Source organism: Dendrobates tinctorius, unplaced genomic scaffold (assembly GCF_039654945.1).
Source record: "Dendrobates tinctorius isolate UK_male_01 unplaced genomic scaffold, ASM3965494v1 ptg000342l, whole genome shotgun sequence".
Classification (NCBI taxonomy): Eukaryota; Metazoa; Chordata; class Amphibia; order Anura; family Dendrobatidae; genus Dendrobates; species Dendrobates tinctorius.
Window position 1 is genome coordinate 2,929,821 of NW_027362008.1, and position 27,408 is coordinate 2,957,228.

The window sequence follows — 27,408 nt, forward strand, 5'->3', positions numbered from 1 at the left end:
AATTCCTTCATCTAAATCGTTGATAAAGATGTTGAACAATACAGGGCCCAGGACAGAGCCCTGTGGTACCCCACTTGAGACATTCTTCCAACTGGATGTGCAGCCATTTACGACCACTCTTTGGGTCCGATCACTAAGCCAGTTATGAATCCACCTAACAGTTGCCTTGTCCATTCCATACTTAGTCATTTTTTCAATAAGGATTGTATGAGAGACTTTGTCAAATGCTTTGCTGAAGTCAAGATATACTATATCTACAGCATTTCCTTGATCCACCCAATCAGTAATACCATCATAGAAGGAAATTAAATTAGTCTGACATGACTTATTAGTTACAAACCCATGCTGACTCTGTTTAATCACTTCATTCTTATTCAGGTATTGACATACATGTTGTTTAATAATTTGTTCAAAGATCTTTCCTGGTATAGAAGTCAGACTCACCGGCCTATAGTTGCCTGGGTCCACCTTCTTCCCCTTTTTGAAGATAGGAACAACATTTGCTCTTCTCCAGTCTTCTGGCACTTCTCCTGTTCTCCAAGAATTTTCAAAGATTATGGAGAGGGGTTCAAAAATTTCTTCTGCTATCTCCTTCAGTACTCTGGGGTGTAATTCATCTGGACCTGGAGACTTGAATACATTTAGGTTAGCTAAGTGTTTCCTCACTATCTTTCTGTTTATAGATATCCTGGATTCTTCTATTCCCTTAATAGGACAGTGAATAACAGTTGATGTTACATTTCCTTTCTGAGAGAAAACAGATGCAAAATAGGAATTTAAAAGTTCAGCCTTCTCAACATCCTGTCTTACCATTTCATCATTTTCATCCTGTAAAAATCCTATAGCATCTTTGACTTTTCTTTTACTTTTGACATATCCCCAAAATCCTTTATTATTGCTTTTGACATCTCTTGCAAGCCTCAATTCATTTTCAGCTTTAGATAATCTGATTTGTGCCCTGCAGGTTCTGCAGACAGCATTATATTCTTCTTTAGATATGCCTCCTTCTTTCCATTTTATAAACATTTTTTGCTTCCTTTTTAGCATGTGCTTAAGTTCTGTGTTCATCCATCCTGGTTTCCTTAAATGCTTCCTATTCTTCCCTCTTTTTGGAATTGTTAACAACTGTGCTTTGAGAATTTCATTTTTCAAGATTTCCCATCCTTCCTGGACATTTTTGTCTTTAAGGATATCCAGCCATTGGATCCCTCCAATTCTCTTTCTGAATCCCTTAAAATCTGCCTTTCTGAAATCTAACCTTGACGTCTGAGTCTTCACAGGTCTTCCGCCTCTAGTTATCCAAAATTCTAAAATAGCATGGTCGCTACCTCCTAGGGTCCCAGCCACTTTTACCTCCTCAACCATTTCCTCCCTGTTTATAAGGATTAGATCCAAGGTAGCAGTTCCCCTTGTTTTCTCCTTTACCTTTTGGAAGATAAAGTTGTCAGCAAGAGAGGATAAGAATTTCCTTGACCTGTTAGTTTTGCCTGAGAGAGATTCCCAACAAATGTCTGGATAGTTGAAATCTCCCATGACAACTATGTCATATTTTTTGGAGAACTTGGCCATTTGATGCATAAAGAGTTCATCCATATCTTCAGCTTGCACAGGCGGCCTGTAGTAAATGCCTACAATGGTGTCCTTTCCATTGTTCTGTCCTTGTATTCTTACCCAAACAGTTTCCACAGAACTCCCAGTCTCTGAAGCTTCAATCTCTGTGCAGATATACGCATTTCTAACATACAATGCGACACCCCCTCCTCGTTTATCAAGTCTGTTTCTTGCAAATAAGTTGTATCCTTCTAGTCTTGTATTCCAATCATGTGTATTGTCCCACCAAGTTTCAGTGATTCCAATGACATCATATTTCTTTTCCTGTGTTAGTAGTTCCAATTCTCCTTGTTTGTTGCCCATGCTTTGTGCATTAGTATAGAAACATTTTAGTTTGTGATTGGTTTCTCTTTCTCCAATATTTTTTTTAATTAGATTCTTTCGTCTTTGTTCTTCCTTTCCACTTCTAATAGCAGAGTTCTCAGTAGCATTTGTCAGGTGTATGGCTTTTTCTGGTCTTTTGCTTCCCTTCCCATGTTGTTCTAGTTTAAAGCTCTCTTTACAAGTGTAGCAAGGCGACTTCCAAATACATGCTTTCCAGTCTTCGTAAGGTGCACCCCATCTCTAGCAAGTAGTCCATCGTATAAGTAGTTCACTCCGTGATCCAGAAATCCAAATCGTTGCTGACGGCACCATCGACGTAGCCAGTTGTTCACCTGCAGAATCTTATTCCACCTCCTTGTTCCATGGCCATCCACTGGGAGGATGGAAGAGAAGACCACCTGTGCTCCCAGTTCTTTCACTTTCTTGCCTAAGTCTTCAAAGTCTCTGCAGATGGTTTCCAGGTCGTTTCTTGCGGTGTCATTTGTCCCCACATGTAGTAGCAGGAATGGGTAGTCATCTGTAGGTCTGAAGAGTCCTGATATCCTGTCAGACACATCTTTAATTTTTGCACCTGGAAGACAGCACATTTCTCTTGAAGTTATATCCGGTCTGCAGATAGCGGCCTCTGTTCCTCTCAACAGGGAATCCCCCATGACCACCACTCTCCGTTTCTTCTTCACAACATTTTTCTTTCTCCATCCAGGAGGACTCTGAAGGCGTACAAGGTTGCTGTTTGTTGGCAAAGTCTTATCCTGATGTATTTCTTCATCGTTTTCCTGCGTGAGAGCCTGGTACTGGTTTCTGAGCAGTATGGGTGCTGACTGCCTCCTGATCCTCCTGCTTCTCTGGGTCACATGTCTCCAATCCTCTGTTTCTTCAGGTGCACTTCGAATTTCTTCTCTTTCTGTAACATGAAGAGATAATTCTGCTCTGTCCAAGAACTCTTCACCTTCCTTAATGATCTTCAACGTAGCTAACCTCTCTTCGAGATTTTGCAACTTTTCCTCCAACAGGGTCACAAGCTTGCATTTGTGGCATGTGAAGTTTCGCTTTTCCACTGGTAAATCTGTGAACATGTAGCAAGAAATGCAGCTCACCAAATGGCTCCTGGCCTCTTCCATCTTGAGATTTCTTAAAAAGATGAAAGATGAGCCGGCGCGCGGTTTCTCCGATTTCCTCTTTTCAGCTGCAACGGCCAAAACCCAGTGATCGTTGAGCTCGCGGAGACTCTTCACTTATCCCAGAAGGCACTGGGAATATGCAAATGATCTCCTCAAGACTCTTCCCCTGGTTTCTCCGATTTCCTCTTTTCAGCTGCAACGGCCAAAACCCAGTGATCGTTGAGCTCGCGGAGACTCTCCACTTATCCCAGAAGGCACTGGGAATATGCAAATGATCTCCTCAAGACTCTTCCCCTGGTCGGGATGTAGTAAGCAAATCTTACTCCGTCCACGTAAAGCATCACGTTCTGCACTGAAAAAGAAAACTTCAGGGGTTATCTCTCACATTAGAAGAATTTAAGGCTTCAGGAGGTAGTTGTGTCAGGGGCGAGTCACACCACTTTTCCCAAATTTTGTGAAATTTCTGGGGACATCCTCTATTTCTGTATAGTATGTTCTCATAGGGAATTACATTGTTCACCAATTTTTTCCACTGATTGACCGAAGGGGACCTACCCCCCATCCACCTCAATGCAATCGCTTTCTTGGCAAGAAACAACACCTCTCTGAGAAATATTTGTAATGTCACGTGTGACGGGATACACCGCCTCCAGCAGGGCGAATTTCTATAACACCCGTGACCCTGGATACACCGCCTCCAGCAGGGCGAATTTAAACAGAGTTAAGGGAAACACCGGGGAAACCGTTACAATGGAGGGCCCTGCAATAGGGAACGGGGATGTGGAAACCTCCCCTGAGTCAGTGTCCCTACACTCCTGACGATCCCTAGGCAGATTCCGCACCTGGCGACGAGCTGGATACCTCAAATCCCTAGCTCGCCCTGCACCTATCCCTTTCTAGTGAACTGGACGGTGCAGAAACTAATCCCACCACTGCACTAATACACACACAGGGAAAGTAACAAACAGGGAAAAACACCACTTAGCTTTGCTCTGTTGCTATTGCTCCCAGCAACAGAGTACAAAACCAAAGTTCAGCTTCACCCCTGAAGCTCGACACCTGAATTCAGCTTCCGCCTGAAGCTATTACACCAGAGCTCCCCTGAGCTGCCAGGAACTCCTCTCTGTAGTTCCTTCCTTCACCAGACTTGGTTGGAAATGAGCAATATCACCAACAGTGAGTGAGACCACCTGCTACTCCTTTATAGGTAGGAGCCAGGGAATCACACCAGCTTCATAATCACGTGCAATAACACCAGCGGCCACAGGGGGCAACCAAACTAAAGTAACCAGAGTGCAATGACCCCAACAGCCACCGGGGGCAAAACTAGAACTAAAACAACCACAGTGTAATGACCCTAATGGCCACCGGGGGCAAAACTAACTTTAAGCAAACAACTTAAAGGAAAAAAAAAAGGTTACTTGTGCAAAATCTGTCATAATCCAGCCTGGATCATGACAATATTCTGTTGTAATGAGTCCACATTTCTTCGTCTACAACACCCAACACGTCTCTGGAGTGCATTCAATTGGGATCCCAATTATCCTTTCTAAAGCAAGAATTACGTCTTCCCAGTACCTTCTTATAATTCTACAATTCCAAATAAGATGCCAAAAATTTGCCCCCACCTCCCCACATCTATGACATTCATCATTTACTCTTCTGCCGAATTTATGCAGTTTACTCGGGGTTAGATAGGATTGGTGTAGCATATATAACTGAGTCAATTTGTTACTTGCCGCTGGAGACACCGTCGTATGCGCCTCCAGTGCGTCGCTCCACTGGTCATCGGTGATAGAGGGGATTAGGTGCCTCCATTTATCTTCCACAGCCAGTTGGGTGGAAGCAATCTTGGAATTTAACAGAAAGGTGTATAGAGAGGAAATCACACCCGTAGGTCCCTGAGTGGATAATCCCAAATCCTGCAACCTTTCCTCATAAGACAGGGTTTGCAGACCGGTCACCATTCTGGTCGCTCTTTTCTGAACTTGCTCCAGTTTGTTGATGTCTTTTTTAAAATGTGGTGCCCAAAACTGGACACAATATTCCAGATGAGGTCTGACCAAAGAGGAGTAGAGGGAAATAATGACTTCACGTGATCTAGACTGTATGCTTCTGTTAATACATCCTAGAATTGCATTTGCCTTTTTTGCTGCTGCATCACACTGTTGACTCATATTCAGTCTGTGATCTATTAGTATACCCAAGTCTTTTTCACATGTGCTGTTGCTTAGGCTGATTCCTCCCATTCTGTACATGCTTTTTTCATTTTTATTGCCCAGATGTAGTACTTTGCATTTTTCCCTGTTAAAAACCATTCTGTTAGTTGCTGCCCACTTCTCCAGTTTATTTATATCTTTTTGAATCCTCTCTCTCTCTTCTCTAGTATTAGCTATCCCTCCTAGCTTTGTGTCATCAGCAAATTTAATCAGTTTACCCTCAATTCCTTCATCTAAATCATTGATAAAGATGTTGAACAATAAAGGGCCCAGGACAGAGCCCTATGGTACCCCACTTGAGACATTCTTCCAACTGGATGTGCAGCCATTTACGACCACTCTTTGGGTCCGATCACTAAGCCAGTTATGAATCCACCTAACAGTTGCCTTGTCCATTCCATACTTAGTCATTTTTTCAATAAGGATTGTATGAGAGACTTTGTCAAATGCTTTGCTGAAGTCAAGATATACTATATCTACAGCATTTCCTTGATCCACCCAATCAGTAATACCATCATAGAAGGAAATTAAATTGGATCTACCCTAAGGATGGACCAAGATTTCTGAAGCACTTTGCAGACCTTGTTTGCTTGGGAATTATAGCCAGTCACGAACCTAACCTGAGGCTCATTGGATGGGGATGTACCTCCCGCATTACCATAAAGAAGAGATGAACGAGAGCTATATTTAGCCCTATTATATGATCTTTTTATGGAACGCCTACTATAATCCCTCTCCAGGAAACGGCCCTTCAATTCCTCAGCCCGTTTCTCGAAATCTGAATCTGAGGAACAGGTACCGCTCTAATAACATGCCTGGGATGACATGAGGTGGCATGCAAGAGTGAGTTGGTGGCCGTAGGTTTACGATAGATGTCAGTTTGTAACATACCCGCAGCATCCTTCTTAACCGAAGTATCAAGAAATTCCACTTTCTCCTTATCATATATAAATGTCAAACGGATGTTCAGATCATTGTTGTTCAAGTTCGACAAAAAAGAAGAGAGGTCAGAAGGGGAACCCTGCCGGATCAAAAATATGTCATCAATGGACCGGGTCCAAAGAAGGACCCGGTCCATTGATGACTGACGATCCGACAGGAAGAGGTCTGTTGTGAGTTCATTTTCCCCTAAAAATAAAAAAAAAAAGATATACTATATCTACAGCATTTCCTTGATCCACCCAATCAGTGATTCCATCATAGAAGGAAATTAAGTTAGTCTGACATGACTTATTAGTTACAAACCCATGCTGACTCTGTTTAATCACTTCATTCTTGTCCAGGTACTGACATACATGTTGTTTAATAATTTGTTGGCCATTATATTGGCATTTGTAACAGCCCTTGTGTCGGCATATTTTTTTTTTCACCCCCACCTGCCTTCTTAATATTGGTGTCTATTTGTCATCTGCAACTTTGCTGGTTATTTATATATATTGTCTGTGCTCACATTTAATAAAGGATTGATATTTTTATACTACTTGGATTCGTTTGCTCCCTTTTTTCTCCTAAATTTGAATGCCCAATATTACAGCTTTCAACCTATTAGCAATGAGTTTTGTGAAAATGTTATAATCAGTATTGAGCAGGGAAATGGGACGATAGGATCCACATTCCTCAGCAGGCTTATCAGGCTTTGGAATCACCACAATAGTGGCATCATAAAAGGATTGGGGGAGTGAATGTCCCGCAAGTGTCCCAGACAGGGTCTGCAACAGGACCGCTCCCAACTGATCCAAGTATCTTTTATATAGCTCTGCAGGCATACCGTCAGGGCCAGGAGTTTTCCCATTCGATAGGGACATAGTAGCCTCCCGGATTTCTTCCAAAGTGATGTCCCGGTCTAAGAACGCCCGGTTCTCACAAGAAAGTTTGGGAAATTCAATCTGATCCAGATACACATCAATTTCTTCCACAGTGTGAGTCAATTGAGTAGTATATAATTCTTTGAAGTACTCCTCAAATCTGTTTGCAATTGGGTCAGATCTGAGTAATGGGGTTCCCCCTTTCGTATTAATGGACAAAATGGATGGGGACATTTGATTTTGCTGGACTATATATGCCAACAATTTACTTGATTGGTTACCAAGTTCAAAATAGGTTTGTTTAGTAAAAAAAAGTTTTCTCTCGGCCTTTCCTTGTAGGCACAATTCCCTTCTCTTCCCAAGCCATCTATGCAAAGAGTCATCACAGGGGCAATTAAAATGGTCGGCTTCCAACGATTTACATTCCTCTGCAAGCCTCTGTTCCCCAATATATGACTTCCTTTTAATGTATGAAATTGTAGATTTAACGCACCCTCTCAAATAGAGTGTGTCCCACATCACTAATCTATCAGGGAAATCATCATGCTCTGTTATAAAGACAAAGAGTTGGCCTATTATTCTATCATGTTCCCCAGTAAGAGATAAGCAGAATGGGTGTATACGGAATCTCTTTTGTCCCACCAGGGCCATACAGATGAAGGGCCACCACCAATGGAGAATGGTCTTATACTGCCCCAGGAAGGTACTCTATGTCATGCAAATCTGATGGTACAGCACTATTTCCAAATGCGTGGCCGATTCTGGATAAACAGCGAGCAGCCGGCGTGTAGTAGGAGAATTCTTTCCTAAAGGGATGCCGCTGTCTCCATAGATCAATCCAGCCCATCTCCTCTATAAAAGTACCCAGCACAGTAGTGCCCCGGCCGCCAGGTCTGAGGTTTGCTGCACTCATCTTATCCAGATAAGGGTTGAGAATCATATTAAAATCTCCGAGACACCGTATCTTAGCATCTGGATGCTGGGATACAAAAATCGCAGCCTGATGGAGTACGTCCATCCCGGCCGGAGGGGGGCTATAAATATTAAGGAGTACATAAGGGACCACATCTAGTACAAGTCACTCATGCGCACTAAATTGTAGATGCAACGCTGCGTTTTATCTGAAATTCCAAGCAAACGAACAGCTATTGACCAACAGTGGTCACAAAAACAAGACAAGGATGCCCATAAGCTTCTCCGAACTAAAGTATGGGCAAAAGTATAGTCATTGTATTCCTCTCCATTTACCCGAACCACCGTTAATGGATATAACGGATGTAGTGCATATTCCTAAAGTAACTTCCACCACCACCCCCCCTCCCCCCCACCATCTCCCCCCCAGGGAGTCCCAGGACTGTTGATCCGGCCACTCAGTTTTAGCTAGACCCACAGGGTAACCGAGCCACCGGACCGTGAAATGCGGCACAAACGCCCGCAGAACTGGGCGCCCCGCCACATCCCCATTTGAATTCTCACCAATTATTGTCATCTCCCAAGGAGCGAGAGCCAATTATCTGCACACCGAGAGGAACATTTAGGGAAGGGGAGACATGTCAATCACATAAAGTTATTGTCAGAGTTGCATAAAACCACTAGTACAACCATCAAACCCCGGCATGTATACAAATGTGAAGCACAGGTGCTACGAAAGGTTTAGAACAGAAAAAACACCCTGAGCAACATTATCTTGTATTATCACTTCTTCCGGCGTTTTCCTCTCAGGGAAATCCACTCTTCCGCCTCCGCAGGGGTCTGGAAGAAGGTTACCTTATACCCAGCCACCACTCTCAGTCTAGCTGGGTACGCCATCGGATATTTGAGCGTCTCTTGACCGAGATGAAGGATGCGCTCCGCTTTTGTAGATCTGCCGGGAATAACATCACAGTAGTATTTTCGAACCTGATCGTTTGGGCCTTCCTTGCCAATCGCAGAATATAACCTCTGTCCTTCCAGTTGAGGAATCTGGCGAGTAGATGTCTGGGAGGAGATCCCGGAGGGTTTGGTTTTCCAGGCACCCGATGCGCTTGTTCCACCGCGAACGCAGCAGAGAAGGTGGACTCCGGGAATAGATCACGCATCCATTTTTCCACGAAGCTGCTAGGATTGTTACCCTCTGCCCTCTCCGGTAGTCCAATTATACGAATATTGTTCCTCCTCGATCTATTCTCCAAATCATCTTGTTTCTGGATACACAGTTCCAATTTTTGTTCTAGAAGTCTGAGACGTTCTGGCAAAGGTGCTGTTTGGTTCTCCAAATTCAAAATTCTGTCCTCCGCCTGTCTGACTTTTTCTCCCAAATTGGACACGTTATTGCGGAGGAGACCTGAGTCAGTCTTCACCTCGTCGATTTTCCCGTCAGTGAGGCTGTGCTACTCTGAATGGCAGCTAGTAGCTGTGCAGAGACCTGCTCCAGGGTGGGTTCCGGATCCATGTCTTCTGGCTCCTTTAACAGCAATGTTTCCTCTTGATGTGATTAAAGGGTTTTTTGGCCATCGTTGTTGAACTGGCCCCTCTAGCATAGGTTTTCAGCTTGTCAACTGCAGATTGTGATTTATGAGGGCCCATAATGCGCCTCCAGGATGTACATGGCCCAAAATCGGCTTGTCAGCAATATTGTGGCATGCCTTTGTAGAATATTTGGGTGGTTCGGAGATTAATTTCAAGCGGGCAACAGAGTCATATTTCCGTTTGTTTCAGTGGTGCATATTTATGTGCCACCATCACAGTACATAAGAACACAAGGTGGCAGCAGAGCGCTGTGATCTGCAGAACAACAAGTTCCTCACATAATGGCCACGATCCTCAGCCCGTCTAAAGTGATCAACAACGGGTATGGGGGTAGGATGCCTTCCTCGCAGCCACAAATTCAAGAACCCCACTCCAGACAGGCGGGTCAGCCCCTCCAGCCGTTACAAAGTCCCAGCTCCACACCACCACTGCACTCCACCAGCTTCACCACCTCACCCACGTGTTGAGGGGGTTTCCCCAAGATGGCCGCTGTCCCTCAGCTCCCGCCACTGGCGCTCCACAACTTCAGGGGGGTCCAGTATCAGCACTCAACCTCCCGACACTCTCCGCAGCCCCTCCGCTCTCTTCAACTCACCGGGAAGCCAGCCAGCAGGTGAGCCCTCAGACACGCAGAGCGGATGCCTGCCTGCTTCAGTGCGTCCCGTGCGCCTCTCCACAGCTCCGTATCACGCGCCAGACAGGGTCTAATCTTCTCCCGGTGGTCCTCTGGTATGCTCACTCACCGCTGGGTGCTTTAAATGCTCCGGTTGGCGGTCAGGGGAGCTATTTTGTGCCGTTACCGACAGGAGCACAGCGACATGCGACCGCTCGCCTCAGCGTCTTGGCCACGCCCCCGAGGAGCACTTTTTGTTGTTGTTTTTTGTGTTGTTACGGTTTTTCTGTGTGAACCATTTTTGGTTATTGTAATGTTATATCTAATAAAGCATAATTTTAATAGGGATTCTATATGTATCTCCATTAAAAATATTACGATTCATAGGACACTGCTGTGTGTTTGCTCCCCAGGCTAAAATTTGCAAGCCAGTCCCTGCCGGACGCCGACCACGACATTGAGCCTGCACCGAGCGACAGCGGATCAGGGGGAAAATCATCAGTAAATTAACCCCGACTCTGCTGAGTAACAATCCACAACAGACTTAGAAAGAACTGACAGCAGAGAACGGACAGAAGGACGAGACATCTGCAGAGAAAATGTGACCGATGCTCTAAGGAAGGAGAAAGATTCTGAAAGAAGAGAACGAAGACTCAAGACTGATGAAGACGAGACGACAGCGGAGAAACCGCGACTCACAGATCAGAAGAAAACAATCAGGGAAATGAAAGCTGTTGTCAGACGGAGAAAACGTAGAGAAAACCAGAGCAAGTCTGGAGAAAACTCATCTATTATAGGACGACGCCGGAGAGACGTCATCACATCCACCGGAGCCAACAAGGAGGCTCACTGCTCACCTCGTGGTGTAAGAGGCCGGAGCTCCTCCATCATCACGGCCTGGTACCGATCCTGGTGTCCTTCTAGATACTCCCACTCCTCCATGGAGAGATAGACAGCGACGTCCTGACGCCTTATAGGAACCTGACAACAACGACACCGTCACCACCCAGAATCCTCCAGTGCTGTATAATGTCCCAGCAGTCACCTCTCCGCTCATCACCCAGAATCCTCCAGTGCCGTCCTGTATAATGTCCCAGCAGTCACCTCTCATCACCCAGAATCCTCCAGTGCCGTCCTGTATAATGTCCCAGCAGTCACCTCTCCGCTGATCACCCAGAATCCTCCAGTGCCATCCTGTATAATGTCCCAGCAGTCACCTCTCCGCTCATCACCCAGAATCCTCCAGTCCTGTATAATGTCCCAGCAGTCACCTCTCCGCTCATCACCCAGAATCCTCCAGTGTCCTCCTGTATGTCCCAGCAGTCACCTCTCCCCTCATCACCCAGAATCCTCCAGTCCTGTATAATGTCCCAGCAGTCACCTCTCCGCTCATCACCCAGAATCCCCCAGTCCTGTATAATGTCCCAGCAGTCACCTCTCCGCTCAGCAGCTCGATCATCTTGTTGCTGAGCTCCAGGATCTTCTTGTTCCTCTCATGTATCGGGGAGTGCGGGGGAGGCTCTGTGATGGGGCCCGGGCTCCGCCCTCCTGACTCCTGGAGATGGATGATGGGAGTCACACAGTCCCCTGGTGTCTTCCTCACTATTGTGTAATCCTGTGTATGGAGAGAGACACTTAGGGAGAAGAATTCCTTCCCGACTCCAGATCTGACAATCAGTAGAAATCCCGGGATCAATAACCGTCTCCAGTAATCTGGGGCCATAACCGGGAATATTATTATACTCCGGACAGACATCCCGGCCCATCTACAGCTCTTACAGGGAATCCCCATGACAACTCCTCCGGGCAGAGAGCTCCACAGAATCCCTGCTCTTACAGTAAAGAATCCTTCTCTCCTATTCTGGATTTCCTCCTCCCGGTGTCGGACTCGTCACATCACACAATAAAGCTGATAGAAATGTAGAGGAGTTACCTCTCCGCTCAGCAGGGAGATGATCTCCAGGGCGCAGTGGAATAATCTCCTGGTGGTCTCATTCCTGTCCTCGTCCATCCTCGGGGGTCATTCAGGAGAGGAGGGATGAGCACTGGATCAGCTGGAAGGATCTCGTCCTGCCAGCGTCTTCATGATGAAGGAGAAGATGGAAATCACAGGGGACGAGAGAACGACAATCACTAAATTCTGCCCAAATATCAACATTTATCAGGAAGAATCTGGAGGAAAAGCCACAAAACTCCACCGCGGCCTCCTCCACCGATCTGACCGCTCACTATCAGCCTCGTAGGTGGGGGACGGTCACCGTGGTAACTACACCTCCAGCGGGGGACGGTCACCGTGGTAACTGCACCTCCAGCGGGGGACGGTCACCGTGGTAACTACACCTCCAGCGGGGGACGGTCACCATGGTAACTACACCTCCAGGGGGGACGGTCACCGTGGTAACTACACCTCCAGGGGGGACGGTCACCATGGTAACTACACCTCCAGCGGGGGACGGTCACCATGGTAACTACACCGCCAGCGGGGGACGGTCACCGTGGTAACTACACCTCCAGCGGGGGCCTTGAGGTGAGGAGGAGACGCTGCACATCCCCCATACAATGCTGCCCGTCCCCAACACTGAGGAGCCGCAGTCACATGGAGCAGGAGCCTCCACAGGAACAGCTCTGATCTCCCCCCACACTCTCCTCTCACAGATTCACCACAAACCCTCCTGTCATCTCACCGGAATGGCGGGAACCGGAAATCTGCTGCTGGCTGACCCCAGAGAACACGAGCTGCGCACACCCGGGACGGAGCGGCTGCACTGAGCGCGGGAGGACCTGTGGTGACGTCAGCGTCATGTGACCAGGGGGCGGGGCTCAGGAGAGAGGTGGTGAAGGACCTGTGGTGACGTCACCGTCATGTGACCAGGGGGCGGGGCTCAGGAGGGAAGTGCTGACGTCACCGCCATGCGATATGGGGGCGGGGCTCCTGACAGAAGTGGTAAAGGACCTGTGGTGACGTCACCGTCATGTGATGGGGGGTCACATGACGATGGCGTCACCACAGGTCCTTCACCTCTTCTCTCCTGAGCCCCGCCCCCTGCTCACATGACGGTGACGTCACCACAGGTCCTCCCGCGCTCAGTGCAGCCGCTCCGTCCCGGGTGTGCGCAGCTCGTGTTCTCTGGGGTCAGCCAGCAGCAGATTTCCGGTTCCCGCCATTCCGGTGAGATGACAGGAGGGTTTGTGGTGAATCTGTGAGAGGAGAGTGTGGGGGGAGATCAGAGCTGTTCCTGTGGAGGCTCCTGCTCCATGTGACTGCGGCTCCTCAGTGTTGGGGACGGGCAGCATTGTGGGGTGAGATTACAGGATCCATTAGTCCTGGTCACAGGGCTGTGGAGTCGGTAAGCCAAACCTGCGACTCCGACTCCCACACATATTGTTTATATTTAAGCGAGAAATGTATTGTAGTACAATGTGAACATCAGACATTTAATCATTTCTATGATCCAATAATAAAGATATTTAGATAGAACATAATATCTATTTATTAGAATACAACTTTAGAACAAAAAACTAATACATTGTAAATATGTAATACACTGTGTACAGTACAGACCAAAGTTTGGACACACCTTCTCATTCAGAGGTTTCTTTAATTTCATGACTATGAAAATTGTAGATTCACTCTGAAGGCATCAAAACTATGAATTACCACATGTGGAATTATATAATTAACAAAAAAGTGTGAAACAACTGAAAATATGTCTTATGTTCTAGGTTCTTCAAAGTAGCCACCTTTTGCTTTGATTACTGCTTTGCACACTCTTGGCATTCTCTTGATGAGCTTCAAGAGGTAGTCACCGGAAATGGTCTTCCAACAGTCTTGAAGGAGTTCCCAGAGATGCTTAGCACTTGTTGGCCCTTTTGCCTTCACTCTGCGGTCCAGCTCACCCCAAACCATCTCGATTGGGTTCAGGTCTGGTGACTGTGGAGGCCAGGTCATCTGGCGTAGCACCCCATCACTCTCCTTCTTGGTCAAATAGCCCTTACACAGCCTGGAGGTGGGTTTGGGGTCATTGTCCTGTTGAAAAATAAATGATGGTCCAACTAAACGCAAACCGGATGAAATAGCATGCCGCTGCAAGATGCTGTGGTAGCCATGCTGGTTCAGTATGCCTTCAATTTTGAATAAATCCCCAACAGTGTCACCAGCAAAGCCCCCCCACACCATCACACCTCCTCCTCCATGCTTCACGGTGGGAACCAGGCATGTAGAGTCCATCCGTTCACCTTTTCTGCGTCATACAAAGACACGGTGGTTGGAACCAAAGATCTCAAATTTGGACTCATCAGACCAAAGCACAGATTTCCACTGGTCTAATGTCCATTCCTTGTGTTCTTCAGCCCAAACAAGTCTCTTCTGCTTGTTGCCTGTCCTTAGCAGTGGTTTCCTAGCAGCTATTTTACCATGAAGGCCTGCTGCACAAAGTCTCCTCTTAACAGTTGTTGTAGAGATGTGTCTGCTGCTAGAACTCTGTGTGGCATTGACCTGGTCTCTAATCTGAGCTGCTGTTAACCTGCGATTTCTGAGGCTGGTGACTCGGATGAACTTAAACCCCGCAGCAGTGGTGACTCTTGGTCTTCCTTTCCTGGGGCGATCCTCATGTGAGCCAGTTTCTTTGTAGCGCTTGATGGTTTTTGCCACTGCACTTGGGGACACTTTCAAAGTTTTCCCAATTTTTCGGACTGACTGACCTTCATTTCTTAAAGTAATGATGGCCACTCGTTTTTCTTCACTCAGCTGCTTTTTTCTTGCCATAATACATTAACAGTCTATTCAGTAGGACTATCGGCTGTGTATCCACCAGACTTCTGCACAACACAACTGATGGTTCCAACCTCATTTATAAGGCAAGAAATCCAACTTGTTAAACCTGACAGGGCGCACCTGTGAAGTGAAAACCATTTCCGGTGACTACCTCTTGAAGCTCATCAAGAGAATGCCAACAGTGTGCAAAGCAGAAATCAAAGCAAAAGGTGGCTACTTTGAAGGACCTACAATATAAGACGTCTTGTAGATGTGATCGGAGTCTTAGTTACAGGATCCATCGGTCGGTGACGTCTTGTAGATGTGATTGGAGCCTTAGTTACGGGATCCATCGGTCGTGGTCGGTGTCGTCTTGTAGATGTGATCGGAGCCTTAGTTACAGGATCCATCGGTCGTGGTCAGTGACGTCTTGTAGTCGGAGTCGTGGAGTCGGTATAAAATGGACCGACTCCTAAAATATATAATAAATTGGGTACAGTAGTTCAGTGCAGAAGGTGCTGAATATTTTTTCATAGGAATTTGGGAAAGTTAGGAAATGTCCTATAAATGACTGTTCTATTCCTGATCTAAGGCTACATTCACACACAGCGTTTTTCCTGCGTTTTTTGAGGATATGTTTTTCAGTTGCAAAAGCAGATCAGCTTTTTAAAAAACTGCATCACCTGAAAGGTTTTTGAGCTCATAGATAATGTTTTCAATAGCAAAAGCAGATTAGAAATCTGCTCTATCTATATATCCATTTATCTATATCTGTATCCATATCATATCTGTACCAAAAAGAATGAAAGCCGGATAGCACACAGACTAACACTCCTTTCCAGGACGTCCTATCCTGACAGCACCATGGGGGTTGACCTTTCATCCTTACAGGGACAGGAAATACACGAGAGGTTAACAGGTCCCCTCCCACACCACACTCCAGTGTTTTTCCTGTCCCTGTAAGGACAGGCACGAGAGCGCCGCAGCGGCGGCGGCAGGAGAGCAGCAGAACTTACCGGGGCCAGGAGGTTCGGGGTCCCAACCGCCAACTCCTCCGGTCAGACGGTGCGCGCGGCACCCCCCTAAGGGGGGTTTCCCGCCTGCGGTCCCGTGGAGCGTCGCACCGGGACGATGTAGCGCTCCCCCCGGCGCGACTCCTGCGAGAGCCGGCGGCCGCGTCACTTCCGGTCGCCGGGTATGACGACTTCCGGTTTGGGCCTGCGTCGTCAGAAGGAAGCGTCATGGACGGGAGAAGCGTTTCCAGCGCAAGATAAGGTAGGATAAGAGCGGGGGGATAGCGGTCATGGACGGAGATCACAGACGCAGGAGCGAGCCAGACCCAGCGTCCGTGAGTAGGAGGCAGGGTGGGCTGTGAGTTCAAAGACAGGAGCTGTGAGTAAAACGGTCTCCTGTTCTTTGTTAGGACAAGTCGGCGCCGACCGCGGTGGCAGCAGCATCTAGGGGATCAAGCAAGCCCAAATGCCCCATCTGTGCCAGCAAGCTGCCGAGCACATGGAAGAAACCCTTATGTGAGGACTACCCTGCGGATCATCAGAGGAGAGCAGGCCACGTTCCTCACGGAGATGCGCACAGTGGTCAGAGAGGAGGTCCAGGCCTCCGTCTCTGCATGGCTACCCAAGCAGTCGGCTGACCGGTCCCAATCCAAAAGACCAAGATGGGAGTCCGACCAGTCTTCAGAGGAGGAGATACGGGGTACGGACTCAGAGGAAGAAGGCGAGATCACCTCTGAACCCCTGGAGACAGGGAAAAAGTACCTCTTCACATCAGAGAATACGGACGAGCTCCTCAGGGCAGTGAGGAGTACGATGCAGATCGAGGAAGCCCCGAAGGAGCAATCCATCCAGGACGCGATGTTCGGGGGGCTAAGAGCCAAGGTCCGTCAGGTCTTCCCAGTTAATGACCATATCCGGGCGATGATCCTGGAGGAATGGGAGGATGCCGAGAAAAGACTGATTGTGCCGCGAGACTTTAAACTGCGACTTCCATTTAACCCGGAAGACATCAACACTTGGGATGAGGTGCCTAAAATCGATTCCCAGGTGGCTAAGGTGTCGAGGAAGACCTCAATTCCCTTTGAGGACTCTTCCAGTCTCAGAGAACCCATGGACAAAAAGGCCGACGTGCTCTTGAAGAGGGCTTGGGAGGCCTCAGCGGCGGTGATGAAAGCAAACATAGCCACCACTTCAGTCGCTAGGTCCATGCATCTATGCATCGACCAAATGGAACAATTAAAGGAAAAAACCCCTAGGGGCGATATCCTTGAGAGCATTCCCCTGTTAAAGATCGCAACTGGTTTTCTGGCGGATGCTTCGGCGGAATCTGTAAGATTTGCGGCCAGGAATAACTCTTTATCCAACGCGGCCCGTCGAGTCATATGGATGAAAACCTGGTCGGGGGACTACCAGTCTAAAAATAAATTATGTTCCATACCCTTCTCGGGGGGGGGAAAGTATTTGGGCCGGCTTTAGATAAGATTCTAGAGAGTGCCTCTGACGACAAAAAAGGGTTTCCAGAGGAGAAACCTAGAAAGCAGTCTTCCTTTCAGAGATTCCGTCCTTGCCAAAGGCAGGAATATAGAGGAAAGGGGAAATCTCCTCGCCGGGAATATTCGAAGGGGGGGAAAAGTAGGGCTCCCCCTTCTCGTTCCGGGCAAAGTTCCAGAAGCAGAAGACAATGACGCCATACCGGTAGGGGGGCGTCTCAGACACTTTGCGGGGGCTTGGCGACTCATCTCCCAAAACCCATGGGTCCTCAATACAATTTCCCAGGGTTATTCCCTCGAGTTTACAAAACCCCCCCCCCCCCTGCACGATTCGTGGTCACAGAACCCCGTTCCAGAGCCCTGATAGATCCTATATGGGCCGACATAGGAGATCTATTAAAGACCGAGGTAGTGGTTCCCGTCCCAGAAACGGAGAGATGTCAGGGGCACTATTCAACTCTCTTCACGATAAAAAAACCGTCGGGAGAAAGCCGAACCATCATAAATTTAAAACCATTAAATCAATGGGTTCGGTACAAGAGATTCCGAATGGAATCCCTGAAAACCGCCATCCCGCTGATAGACCAGTACGCTTCCATGTGCACTATAGACTTAAAAAGTGCGTATTATCACGTGCCCATCCATCCTCAATCTCAGAGGTTCCTACGTTTCGCCCTAAAGAAAGGCGGCAGATACTACCACTTTCAGTTCCAGGCCCTTCCGTTCGGCTTGGCGTCAGCACCTCGAGTTTTTACGAAACTGGTCGCTGAAGTCTTGGCAAATTTAAGACAGGAGGGCATAATCATCGTGCCTTACTTAGACGACTTTTTAGTGGTATCCCGTACAGTGGAGGAGTTGAAGGAACAACTCATTTCAGTAATTTCCAGGCTCGAGAGCCTAGGTTGGATCCTGAACAGAGAAAAGTCAGATCTTCGGCCCAGTTCTCAGAAAAAATTCCTGGGGGTCATGTTGGACTCCAGAAGAAGAATCTCACTCTTACCCGAAGAGAAGAAAAGGCCCATCATGGACAAGGTTCGTCAGCTCGGTCAGCACCAGGTTTCGATAAGGACCGCGATGAAGATTCTGGGCACCCTAACCGCATGCATACCCTGCGTTATGTGGATCCAGGCCCACACAAGAATCCTGCAGAGGGAGATCCTGTCATGATGGGACAGACGACAGTCCTCACTGGACAAGAAGTTCCGGCCGTCTCCAGCTTTAAGATCATCCCTGAAGTGGTGGACCAACCACAGAAATATCAGCCAGGGGGTTCCTTGGATCCTGTCTCCTTGTGTGACCATGACCACGGATGCCAGCAGAGAAGAATGGGGAGCTCACCTAGAGGGAAGATACCTGCAAGGAACATGGCCCAAGAACATCAGCTTACAGTCCTCAAACTACCGAGAACTACGAGCAGTTTGGGAAACGCTGAAGAGAAACAAGTCATGCCTACAGAACCAGCATATAAAGATCATGTCGGACAACGTGACCACAGTGGCCTTCCTTCGCCACCAAGGGGGTCCAAGGCACGGGAAGCTTCAGGACCTAGCGGCTCGCATCCTCACCTGGGCAGAAAACAACACCCGCTCCTTGTCAGCAATACACCTGGAAGGCTCCCAAAACAATATAGCCGACTACTTAAGTAGGCAAGAAGTCCGGGCCACCGAGTGGGAGCTAAAAGAAGAGATCTTCATGTACTTGTGCCATCGCTGGGGGACACCCCAACTGGACCTCTTTGCGACAAGAAGAAATGCCAAGCTGGAGAGGTTCTACTCCCTCAATCCGGCGGACCATCCGGAAGAGATCGACGCCCTGAACCAGAGCTGGAGAGGGGGACTACTATACGGGTTCCCCCCTATCGCCATAATACCAAGGGTTCTCAGAAAGATCCAGGAGGAGGGAGCTCGAGTGATGCTAATCGTACCCTTTTGGCCCCGGCGGAGTTGGTTTCCCCTCCTCAAGAAAATGGCTCAGAAGGGACCACTCCATCTACCAACGTCGTCGGACCTACTTGCCCAGGGCCCAGTTCAACACCCAAACCCAGGAAGTTTGCAACTAGCAGCATGGATCCTGAGAGGGACATCCTGAAGTCCAGTGGCCTCTCGGACCAAGTGATCTCTACATTACAGGCCAGCCGTAAACCTGTCACGCGGGCAATATATCGTAAGATCTGGAAGAGGTTCTGCTCAGAAAGTGGTAGTGCCCCTTTAGACCTGTCTCGGCCGAATATCCCTCAAATCCTAGATTTCCTACAGGCAGGATTTGATAAGGGCCTAACCCCGAGCACACTCAAGGTCCAGATAGCGGCCTTAAGTACTTTATTCAATTTCTCCCTATCCTCCCATCCATGGATAGCGCGATTTACCAAAGCCACCCAGAGGTTAAGACCCACATTAAGAAGGACGGTCCCCCGTGGGACTTAAATCTAGTCCTCAACTCTCTGTGTAGACCCCCTTATGAGCCAATATCAGAGGTAGACATTGCAAAGCTCACACAAAAAAAGTATTTCTGGTAGCGATCACCTCAGCCAAGCGCTTAGGGGAGATCCAGGCCCTCTCAGTCCAGAACCCCTACATTCAGATCTTTGAGGATCACATAGTGCTCAATCTAGACCCGAGGTTCCTCCCGAAAGTAGCATCTCTGCAAAATCTAAACCAGGAGATAATCCTACCCTCATTTTGTCCAGACCCAAAGAATGATAAAGAAAAACTGTTCCATTCCCTGGATGTTAGACGTGCAGTCATCCGCTACCTAGAGGTCACCCGGGATTGGCGACAGGACACAAAACTATTTATCCAGTACGGCGGTAAAAATAAGGGTAAAAGCGCAGCTACACAGACCCTGGCAAGGTGGATTAAGACAATTATCACCTCGGTGTACGAGGCCGAAGGGTTTCCTATACCGGTAGGACTTAGGGCCCATTCCACTAGGGCAATAGCGACATCATGGGCAGAGAGGGCGGGGGCCTCAGTAGATCAAATATGCAGGGCCGCCACCTGGTCTACACCGAACACTTTCTGTAGACACTATAAGTTGGACACTTTGACAGCTAGCCAGTCGACCTTCGGTCGTAGAGTGCTACAAGCAGTAGTCCCACCCTAAGCGAATTCCTACTTTGGTATTCCCCATGGTGCTGTCAGGATAGGACGTCCTGGAAAACAGAGATTAGACCTACCGGTAATGTTATTTCCAGGAGTCCATCCTGACAGCACTGGTAGTTCCCTCCCTAGGATTTGTACTGGTGTCAATATGCTTGTACTAAATCTCAATAAATTTTAATTGCATCCATACTGGTGTGGTACTTGGAAAATCACTGGAGTGTGGTGTGGGAGGGGACCTTTTAACCTCTCGTGTATTTCCTGTCCCTGTAAGGATGAAAGGTCAACCCCCATGGTGCTGTCAGGATGGACTCCTGGAAATAACATTACCGGTAGGTCTAATCTCCGTTTTTTTTTAGCACCAGTCAGGGACACCTCATAGCTGCCCAAAAGGACGCCCAGGACAGGCATTGCTCGTCTTCAGTAACATCAACATCAACTGATAGTTGGAATAAATAGACTGCATTCATCACCACATCTTCTTAAAGTGCAGGCTTTATTTTCAAGTGTAGGGGTGTGCAGTATGAGGTTCTGCAGCAGCTGAGGTGTGCAGTATGAAATTCTGCAGAACAGTATGAGGTTCTGCCCCCCCAGGTTTGATCCTGGCTACGCCCATAGTGTGATTGTATCATGAGGATCTAGGCTTTATCTTAGCCGAGATAAGTCATAGTGTGTGTGTATGTGTGTGTATACACATATATATATAAATCCAACAATGTAGACCAGCTCACTCCTGTGAACCACCTGGAACCTCAGCTGACCTGGTTAACTCCGTTGTGCCCGGATCTGGATGTAGGAGTCCATCCATACAAATGTGAACAACGACAAAGCAAAGTCCAGCAATAACGTGCGCAATCCAGGATGCTGTTAAAATTTTTTTTCTTTTTATTCATAAATCCATTAAAATGCAATGGTCCAAGCAGTTCAAAACAGCAATAACGCAGGAAAGTCGTGCAGATAGGACTACGCGTTTCAGCGGTAGAACCCGCCTTCTTCACGGTCCAGAATCTGTATTATATATATACAGTACAGACCAAAAGTTTGGACACACCTTCTCATTCAAAGAATTTTCATTATTTTCATGACTATGAAAATTGTAGATTCACTCTGAAGGCATCAAAACTATGAAGTAACACATGTGGAATTATATAATTAACAAAAAAGTGTGACACAACTGAAAATACTGTATGTCTTATATTCTAAGTTCTTCAAAGTAGCCACCTTTTGCTTTGATTTCTGCTTTGCACACTCTTGACATTCTCTTGATGAGCTTCAAGAGGTAGTCACTGGAAATGGTTTTCACTTCACAGGTGCGCCCTGTCAGGTTTAATAAGTGGGATTTCTTGCCTTATAAATGGGGTTGGGACCATCAGTTGTGTTGTGCAGAAGTCTGGTGGATACACAGCTGATAGTCCTACTGAATAGACTGTTAGAATTTGTATTATGGCAAGAAAAAAGCAGCTGAGTGAAGAAAAACGAGTGGCCATCATTACTTTAAGAAATGAAGGTCAGTCAGTCCGAAAAATTGGGAAAACTTTGAAAGTGTCCCCAAGTGCATTGGCAAAAACCATCAAGCGCTACAAAGAAACTGGCTCACATGAGGGCCGCCCCAGGAAAGGAAGACCAAGAGTCACCTCTGCTGCGGAGGATAAGTTCATCCGAGTCACCAGCCTCAGAATTCACAGGTTAACAGCAGCTCAGATTAGAGACCAGGTCAATGCCACACAGAGTTCTAGCAGCAGACACATCTCTACAACAACTGTTAAGAGGAGACTTTGTGCAGCAGGCCTTCATGGTAAAATAGCTGCTAGGAAACCACTGCTAAGGACAAGGACAGGCAACAAGCAGAAGAGACTTGTTTGGGCTAAAGAACACAAGGAATGGACATTAGACCAGTGGAAATCTGTGCTTTGGTCTGATGAGTCCAAATTTGAGATCTTTGGTTCCAACCACCGTGTCTTTGTGCGACGCAGAAAAGGTGAACGAATGGACTCTAAATGCCTGGTTCCCACCGTGAAGCATGGAGGAGGAGGTGTGATGGTGTGGGGGTGCTTTGCTGGTGACACTGTTGGGGATTTATTCAAAATTGAAGGCGTACTGAACCAGCATGGCTACCACAGCATCTTGCAGCGGCATGCTATTCCATCCGGTTTGCGTTTAGTTGGACCATCATTTATTTTTCAACAGGACAATGACCCCAAACACACCTCCAGGCTGTGTAAGGGCTATTTGACCAAGAGGGAGAGATGGGGTGCTACGCCAGATGACCTGGCCTCCACAGTCACCAGACCTGAACCCAATCGAGATGGTTTGGGGTGAGCTGGACCGCAGAGTGAAGGCAAAAGGGCCAACAAGTGCTAAGCATCTCTGGAACTCCTTCAAGACTGTTGGAAGACCATTTCCGGTGACTACCACTTGAAGCTCATCAAGAGAATGCCAAGAGTGTGCAAAGCAGTAATCAAAGCAAAAGGTGGCTACTTTGAAGAACCTAGAATATAAGACATATTTTCAGTTGTTTCACACTTTTTTGTTAATTATATAATTCCACATGTGGTAATTCATAGTTTTGATGCCTTCAGAGTGAATCTACAATTTTCATAGTCTTGAAAATAAAGAAAACTTTTTGAATGAGAAGGTGTGTCCAAACTTTTGGTCTGTACTGCATATATGTAATCAATATTATATAGTGTATTACATATTTACAATTATATATATACCGTGTGTGTGTGTGTGTGTGTGTGTATATATATATATATATATATATACACACATACACACTATGACTTATCTCGTCTAAGATAAAGCCTAGATCCTCAGGCTACATTCACACTATGGGCGTAGCCAGGATCAAACCTGGGGGGGGGGGGCAGAATCTCATACTGTTCCGCATAACTTCATACTGCACACCTCAGCTGCTGCAGAACCTCATACTTCACACCCCTACACTTGAAAATAAAGCCTGAACCTCAAGAAGATGTGGTGATGAATGCAGTCTATTTATTCCAACTATCAGTTGATGTTACTGAAGACGAGCAATGCCTGTCCTGGGCGTCCTTTCGGGGAATTATGAGGTGTCCCTGACTGGTGCTAAAAAAAAAGGAGTGTTAGTCTGTGTGCTATCCGGCTTTCATTCTTTTTGGTACAGATATGATATGGATACAGATATGGTTAAATGGATATATAGAGCAGATTTCTAATCTGCTTTTTCTATTGAAAACATTATCTATGAGCTCAAAAACCTTTCAGGTGATGCGGTTTTTTAAAAAGCTGATCTGCTTTTGCAACTGAAAAACATATCCTCAAAAAACGCAGCAAAAACGCTGTGTGTGAATGTAGCCTTAGATCAGGAATAGAACAGTCATTTATAGGACATTTCCTAACTTTCCCAAATTCCTATGAAAAAATATTCAGCACCTTCTGCATTGAACTACTGTACCCAATTTATTATATATTTTAGGAGTCGGAGTCGGTCCAGTTTATACCGACTTCGACTCCACCAAAATGAGCACCGACCCCCGACTCCACAGCCCTGCTTACAGGATCCATCGGTCGTGGTCGTTGTCGTCTTGTAGATGTGATCGGAGCCTTAGAATTAGTCACAGGATCCATCAGTCGTGGTCGGTGACGTCTTGTAGATGTGATCGGAGCCTTAGTTACAGGATCCATCGGTCGTGGTCGGTGACGTCTTGTAGATGTGATCGGAGCCTCAGTTACAGGATCCATCGGTCGTGGTCGGTGTCGTCTTGTAGATGTGATCGGAGCCTTAGTTACAGGATCCATCGGTCGTGGTCGGTGACTTCTTGTAGATGTGATCTGAGCCTTAGTTACAGGATCCATCAGTCGTGGTCGGTGACGTCTTGTAGATGTGATCGGAACCTTAGTTACAGGATCCATCGGTCGTGGTCGGTGACGTCTTGTAGATGTGATCGGAGCCTTAGTTACAGGATCCATCGGTCGTGGTCGGTGACGTCTTGTAGATGTGATCGGAGCCTTAGTTACAGGATCCATCGGTCGTGGTCGGTGACGTCTTGTAGGTGTGATCGGAGCCTTAGTTACAGGATCCATCGGTCGTGGTCGGTGACGTCTTGTAGATATGATCGGAGCCTTAGTTACAGGATCCATCGGTTGTGGTCGGTGACGTCTTGTAGATGTGATCGGAGCCTTAGTTACAGGATCCATCGGTCGTGGTCGGTGACGTCTTGTAGATGTGATCGGAGCCTTAGTTACAGGATCCATCGGTCGTGGTCGGTGACGTCTTGTAGATGTGATCGGAGCCTTAGTTACAGGATCCATCGGTCGTGGTCGGTGACGTCTTGTAGATGTGATCGGAGCTTTAGTTACAGGATCCATCGGTCGTGGTCGGTGACGTCTTGTAGATATGATCGGAGCCTTAGTTACAGGATCCATCGGTCGTGGTCGGTGACGTCTTGTAGATGTGATCGGAGCCTTAGTTACAGGATCCATCGGTCGTGGTCGGTGACGTCTTGTAGATATGATCGGAGCCTTAGTTACAGGATCCATCGGTTGTGGTCGGTGACGTCTTGTAGATGTGATCGGAGCCTTAGTTACAGGATCCATCGGTCGTGGTCGGTGACGTCTTGTAGATGTGATCGGAGCCTTAGTTACAGGATCCATCGGTCGTGGTCGGTGACGTCTTGTAGATGTGATCGGAGCCTTAGTTACAGGATCCATCGGTCGTGGTCGGTGACGTCTTGTAGATGTGATCGGAGCTTTAGTTACAGGATCCATCGGTCGTGGTCGGTGACGTCTTGTAGATGTGATCGGAGCCTTAGTTACAGGATCCATCGGTCGTGGTCGTTGTCGTCTTGTAGATGTGATCGGAGCCTTAGAATTAGTCACAGGATCTATCTATTGACATAATTTGACATATGGTGAAATTTAAAATACAACTTGCTGTACTAAATATAAAATATATTCATTTTTTGGGGAATGGGGTATTATACTCAAATTGTATTTGTTCAAAAATAAATACTAAACGCTTTAGCGAGTGTGTATGTGTGTGTATATATGTGTATGTATATATATATATATATATATATATATTCTATAATATAATGGGCTAAGCGCCACTCTGTCCGAACCCTTTATAGACTGCGCAAGCGCGATGCACCTGCGCAGTCTGGCTCCATACAGAATGAGGCATCCAGCGGTGAGGAGTGTGTATGGCGTCCGAGATGGCGGTATGCGTACACACTGCATACCGCGATCTCGGGCGCCATACTTACTTTACCGGGAGGAGCGTTGCCGCTGCGCTTCTCTTTGGCTGGAGACCGGGGCAGGAGTGCGGCCGGAATCGCGCATGCGCATAGCTCGTTTCGGCACCATTTTACAGAAGACACATTTGCAGTGTGTCTTCAGCAATATGGCGCTGGACAGAGGTATGGGCATGCGTGTACTCCGGCACCAGACTCCTCCCCCGGCCTCCAGCAGAACGTAACAGCGCTGGAGCACAGGAAAGAAGGGTGAGTATAAGTGTTTCTTTTTTTGTATGTGTAGTTTAATAGGGGTGAAGGGGACCATGCATACCAGGAAAGGAGGGTGAGGGGACCATGCATACCACGAAAGGGGGGTGAGGGGACCATGCATATCACGAAAGGGGGGTGAGGGGACCATGCATACCACAAAAGGGGGAGGTAAGAAGACCATGCATACCAGGATAGGGGGGGTAAGAAGACCATGCATAACAGGAAAGGGGGGGGGTGAGAGGACCTTGTATACCAGGATTGGGGGGTGAGGGGACCATGCATACCAGGAAAGGAGGGTGAGGGGACCATGCATACCAGCATACCACGAAAGGGGGGTGAGGGGACCATGCATACCACGAAAGGGGGGTGAGGGGACCATGCATACCACGAAAGGGGGGTGAGGGGACCATGCATACCACAAAAGGGGGAGGTAAGAAGACCATGCATACCAGGATAGGGGGGGTAAGAAGACCATGCATAAACAGGAAAGGGGGGGTGAGAGGACCTTGTATACCAGGATTGGGGGGTGAGGGGACCATGCATACCAGGATTGGGGGGGTGATGGGACCATGCATACCAGGATAGGGTGGTGAGGGGACCATACATACCAGGATAGGGGGAGGGTGAGAGGACCATGCATACCCGGATAGTGGGGGGTGAGAGGACCATGAATACCAGGATGGGAGGTAAGAAGACCATGCATACCAGGATAAGGGGGTAAGAAGACCATGCATACCAGGATAGGGGGGGTGAGAGGACCATGCATACCCGGATAGGGGGGGTGAAAGGACCATGCACACCAGGAAAGGGGGGTGACGGGACCATGCATACCAGGATAGGGGGGTGAGGGGACCATGCATACCAGGATTGGGGGGGTGAGAGGACCATGCATACCAGGATTGGGGGGGTGATGGGACCATGCTTACCAGGATTGGGGGGTGAGAGGACCATGCATACCAGGAAAGGGGGGTGAGGGGACCATGCATATCAGGATAGGGGGTGAGGGGACCATGCATACCAGGATGAGGAATAGGGTGCCATGCTTACCAGGATTGGGGGGGGGTGAGGGTACCATGCATACCAGGATAGGGATGAGGGGTGCCATTCACACCAGGATAGGAAGGGGGCAGCACATACCAGGATGGGAGACCATATACCAATAAAAATGCTCCCAACCCGGTCATAGAACGGGTTCATAGCTAGCATATATATATAGAGAGAGAGAGAGATTATATACACAGTGGGGGAAATAAGTATTTGATCCCTTGCTGATTTCGTAAATTTGCCCACTGACAAAGACATGAACAGTCTATAATTTAAGGGAAGGTTAATGTTAACATTGAGAGAGAGAATATCAAAAATAAAAT

General features: G+C 47.5%; 2 protein-coding genes across 4 annotated transcripts in view; one reads left to right on the top strand and one right to left on the bottom strand.

The window, feature by feature from the left end:
- LOC141074918 (uncharacterized) overlaps positions 1-13,044 on the bottom strand; it is a 43,966-nt gene extending 30,922 nt beyond the window's left edge. For all 3 annotated transcript variants that reach the window (XM_073562229.1, XM_073562228.1, XM_073562227.1), the window contains exons 1-4: positions 12,886-13,044; positions 12,135-12,281; positions 11,637-11,816; positions 11,059-11,182 (exon numbers count right to left, since the gene is read on the bottom strand). In XM_073562229.1, coding sequence (XP_073418330.1) covers positions 11,059-11,182; positions 11,637-11,816; positions 12,135-12,212 — 382 coding nt within the window. In that variant the 5' untranslated portion in view covers positions 12,213-12,281; positions 12,886-13,044. The remainder of the gene's footprint in view (positions 1-11,058; positions 11,183-11,636; positions 11,817-12,134; positions 12,282-12,885) is intronic.
- A 218-nt stretch (positions 13,045-13,262) lies between these two features.
- Positions 13,263-27,408, top strand: part of LOC141074934 (uncharacterized) — a 28,372-nt gene continuing 14,226 nt past the window's right edge. Inside the window, exon 1 of the mRNA XM_073562260.1 lies at positions 13,263-13,370. The gene's annotated coding sequence lies outside the window, so the exon portion shown is untranslated. The remainder of the gene's footprint in view (positions 13,371-27,408) is intronic.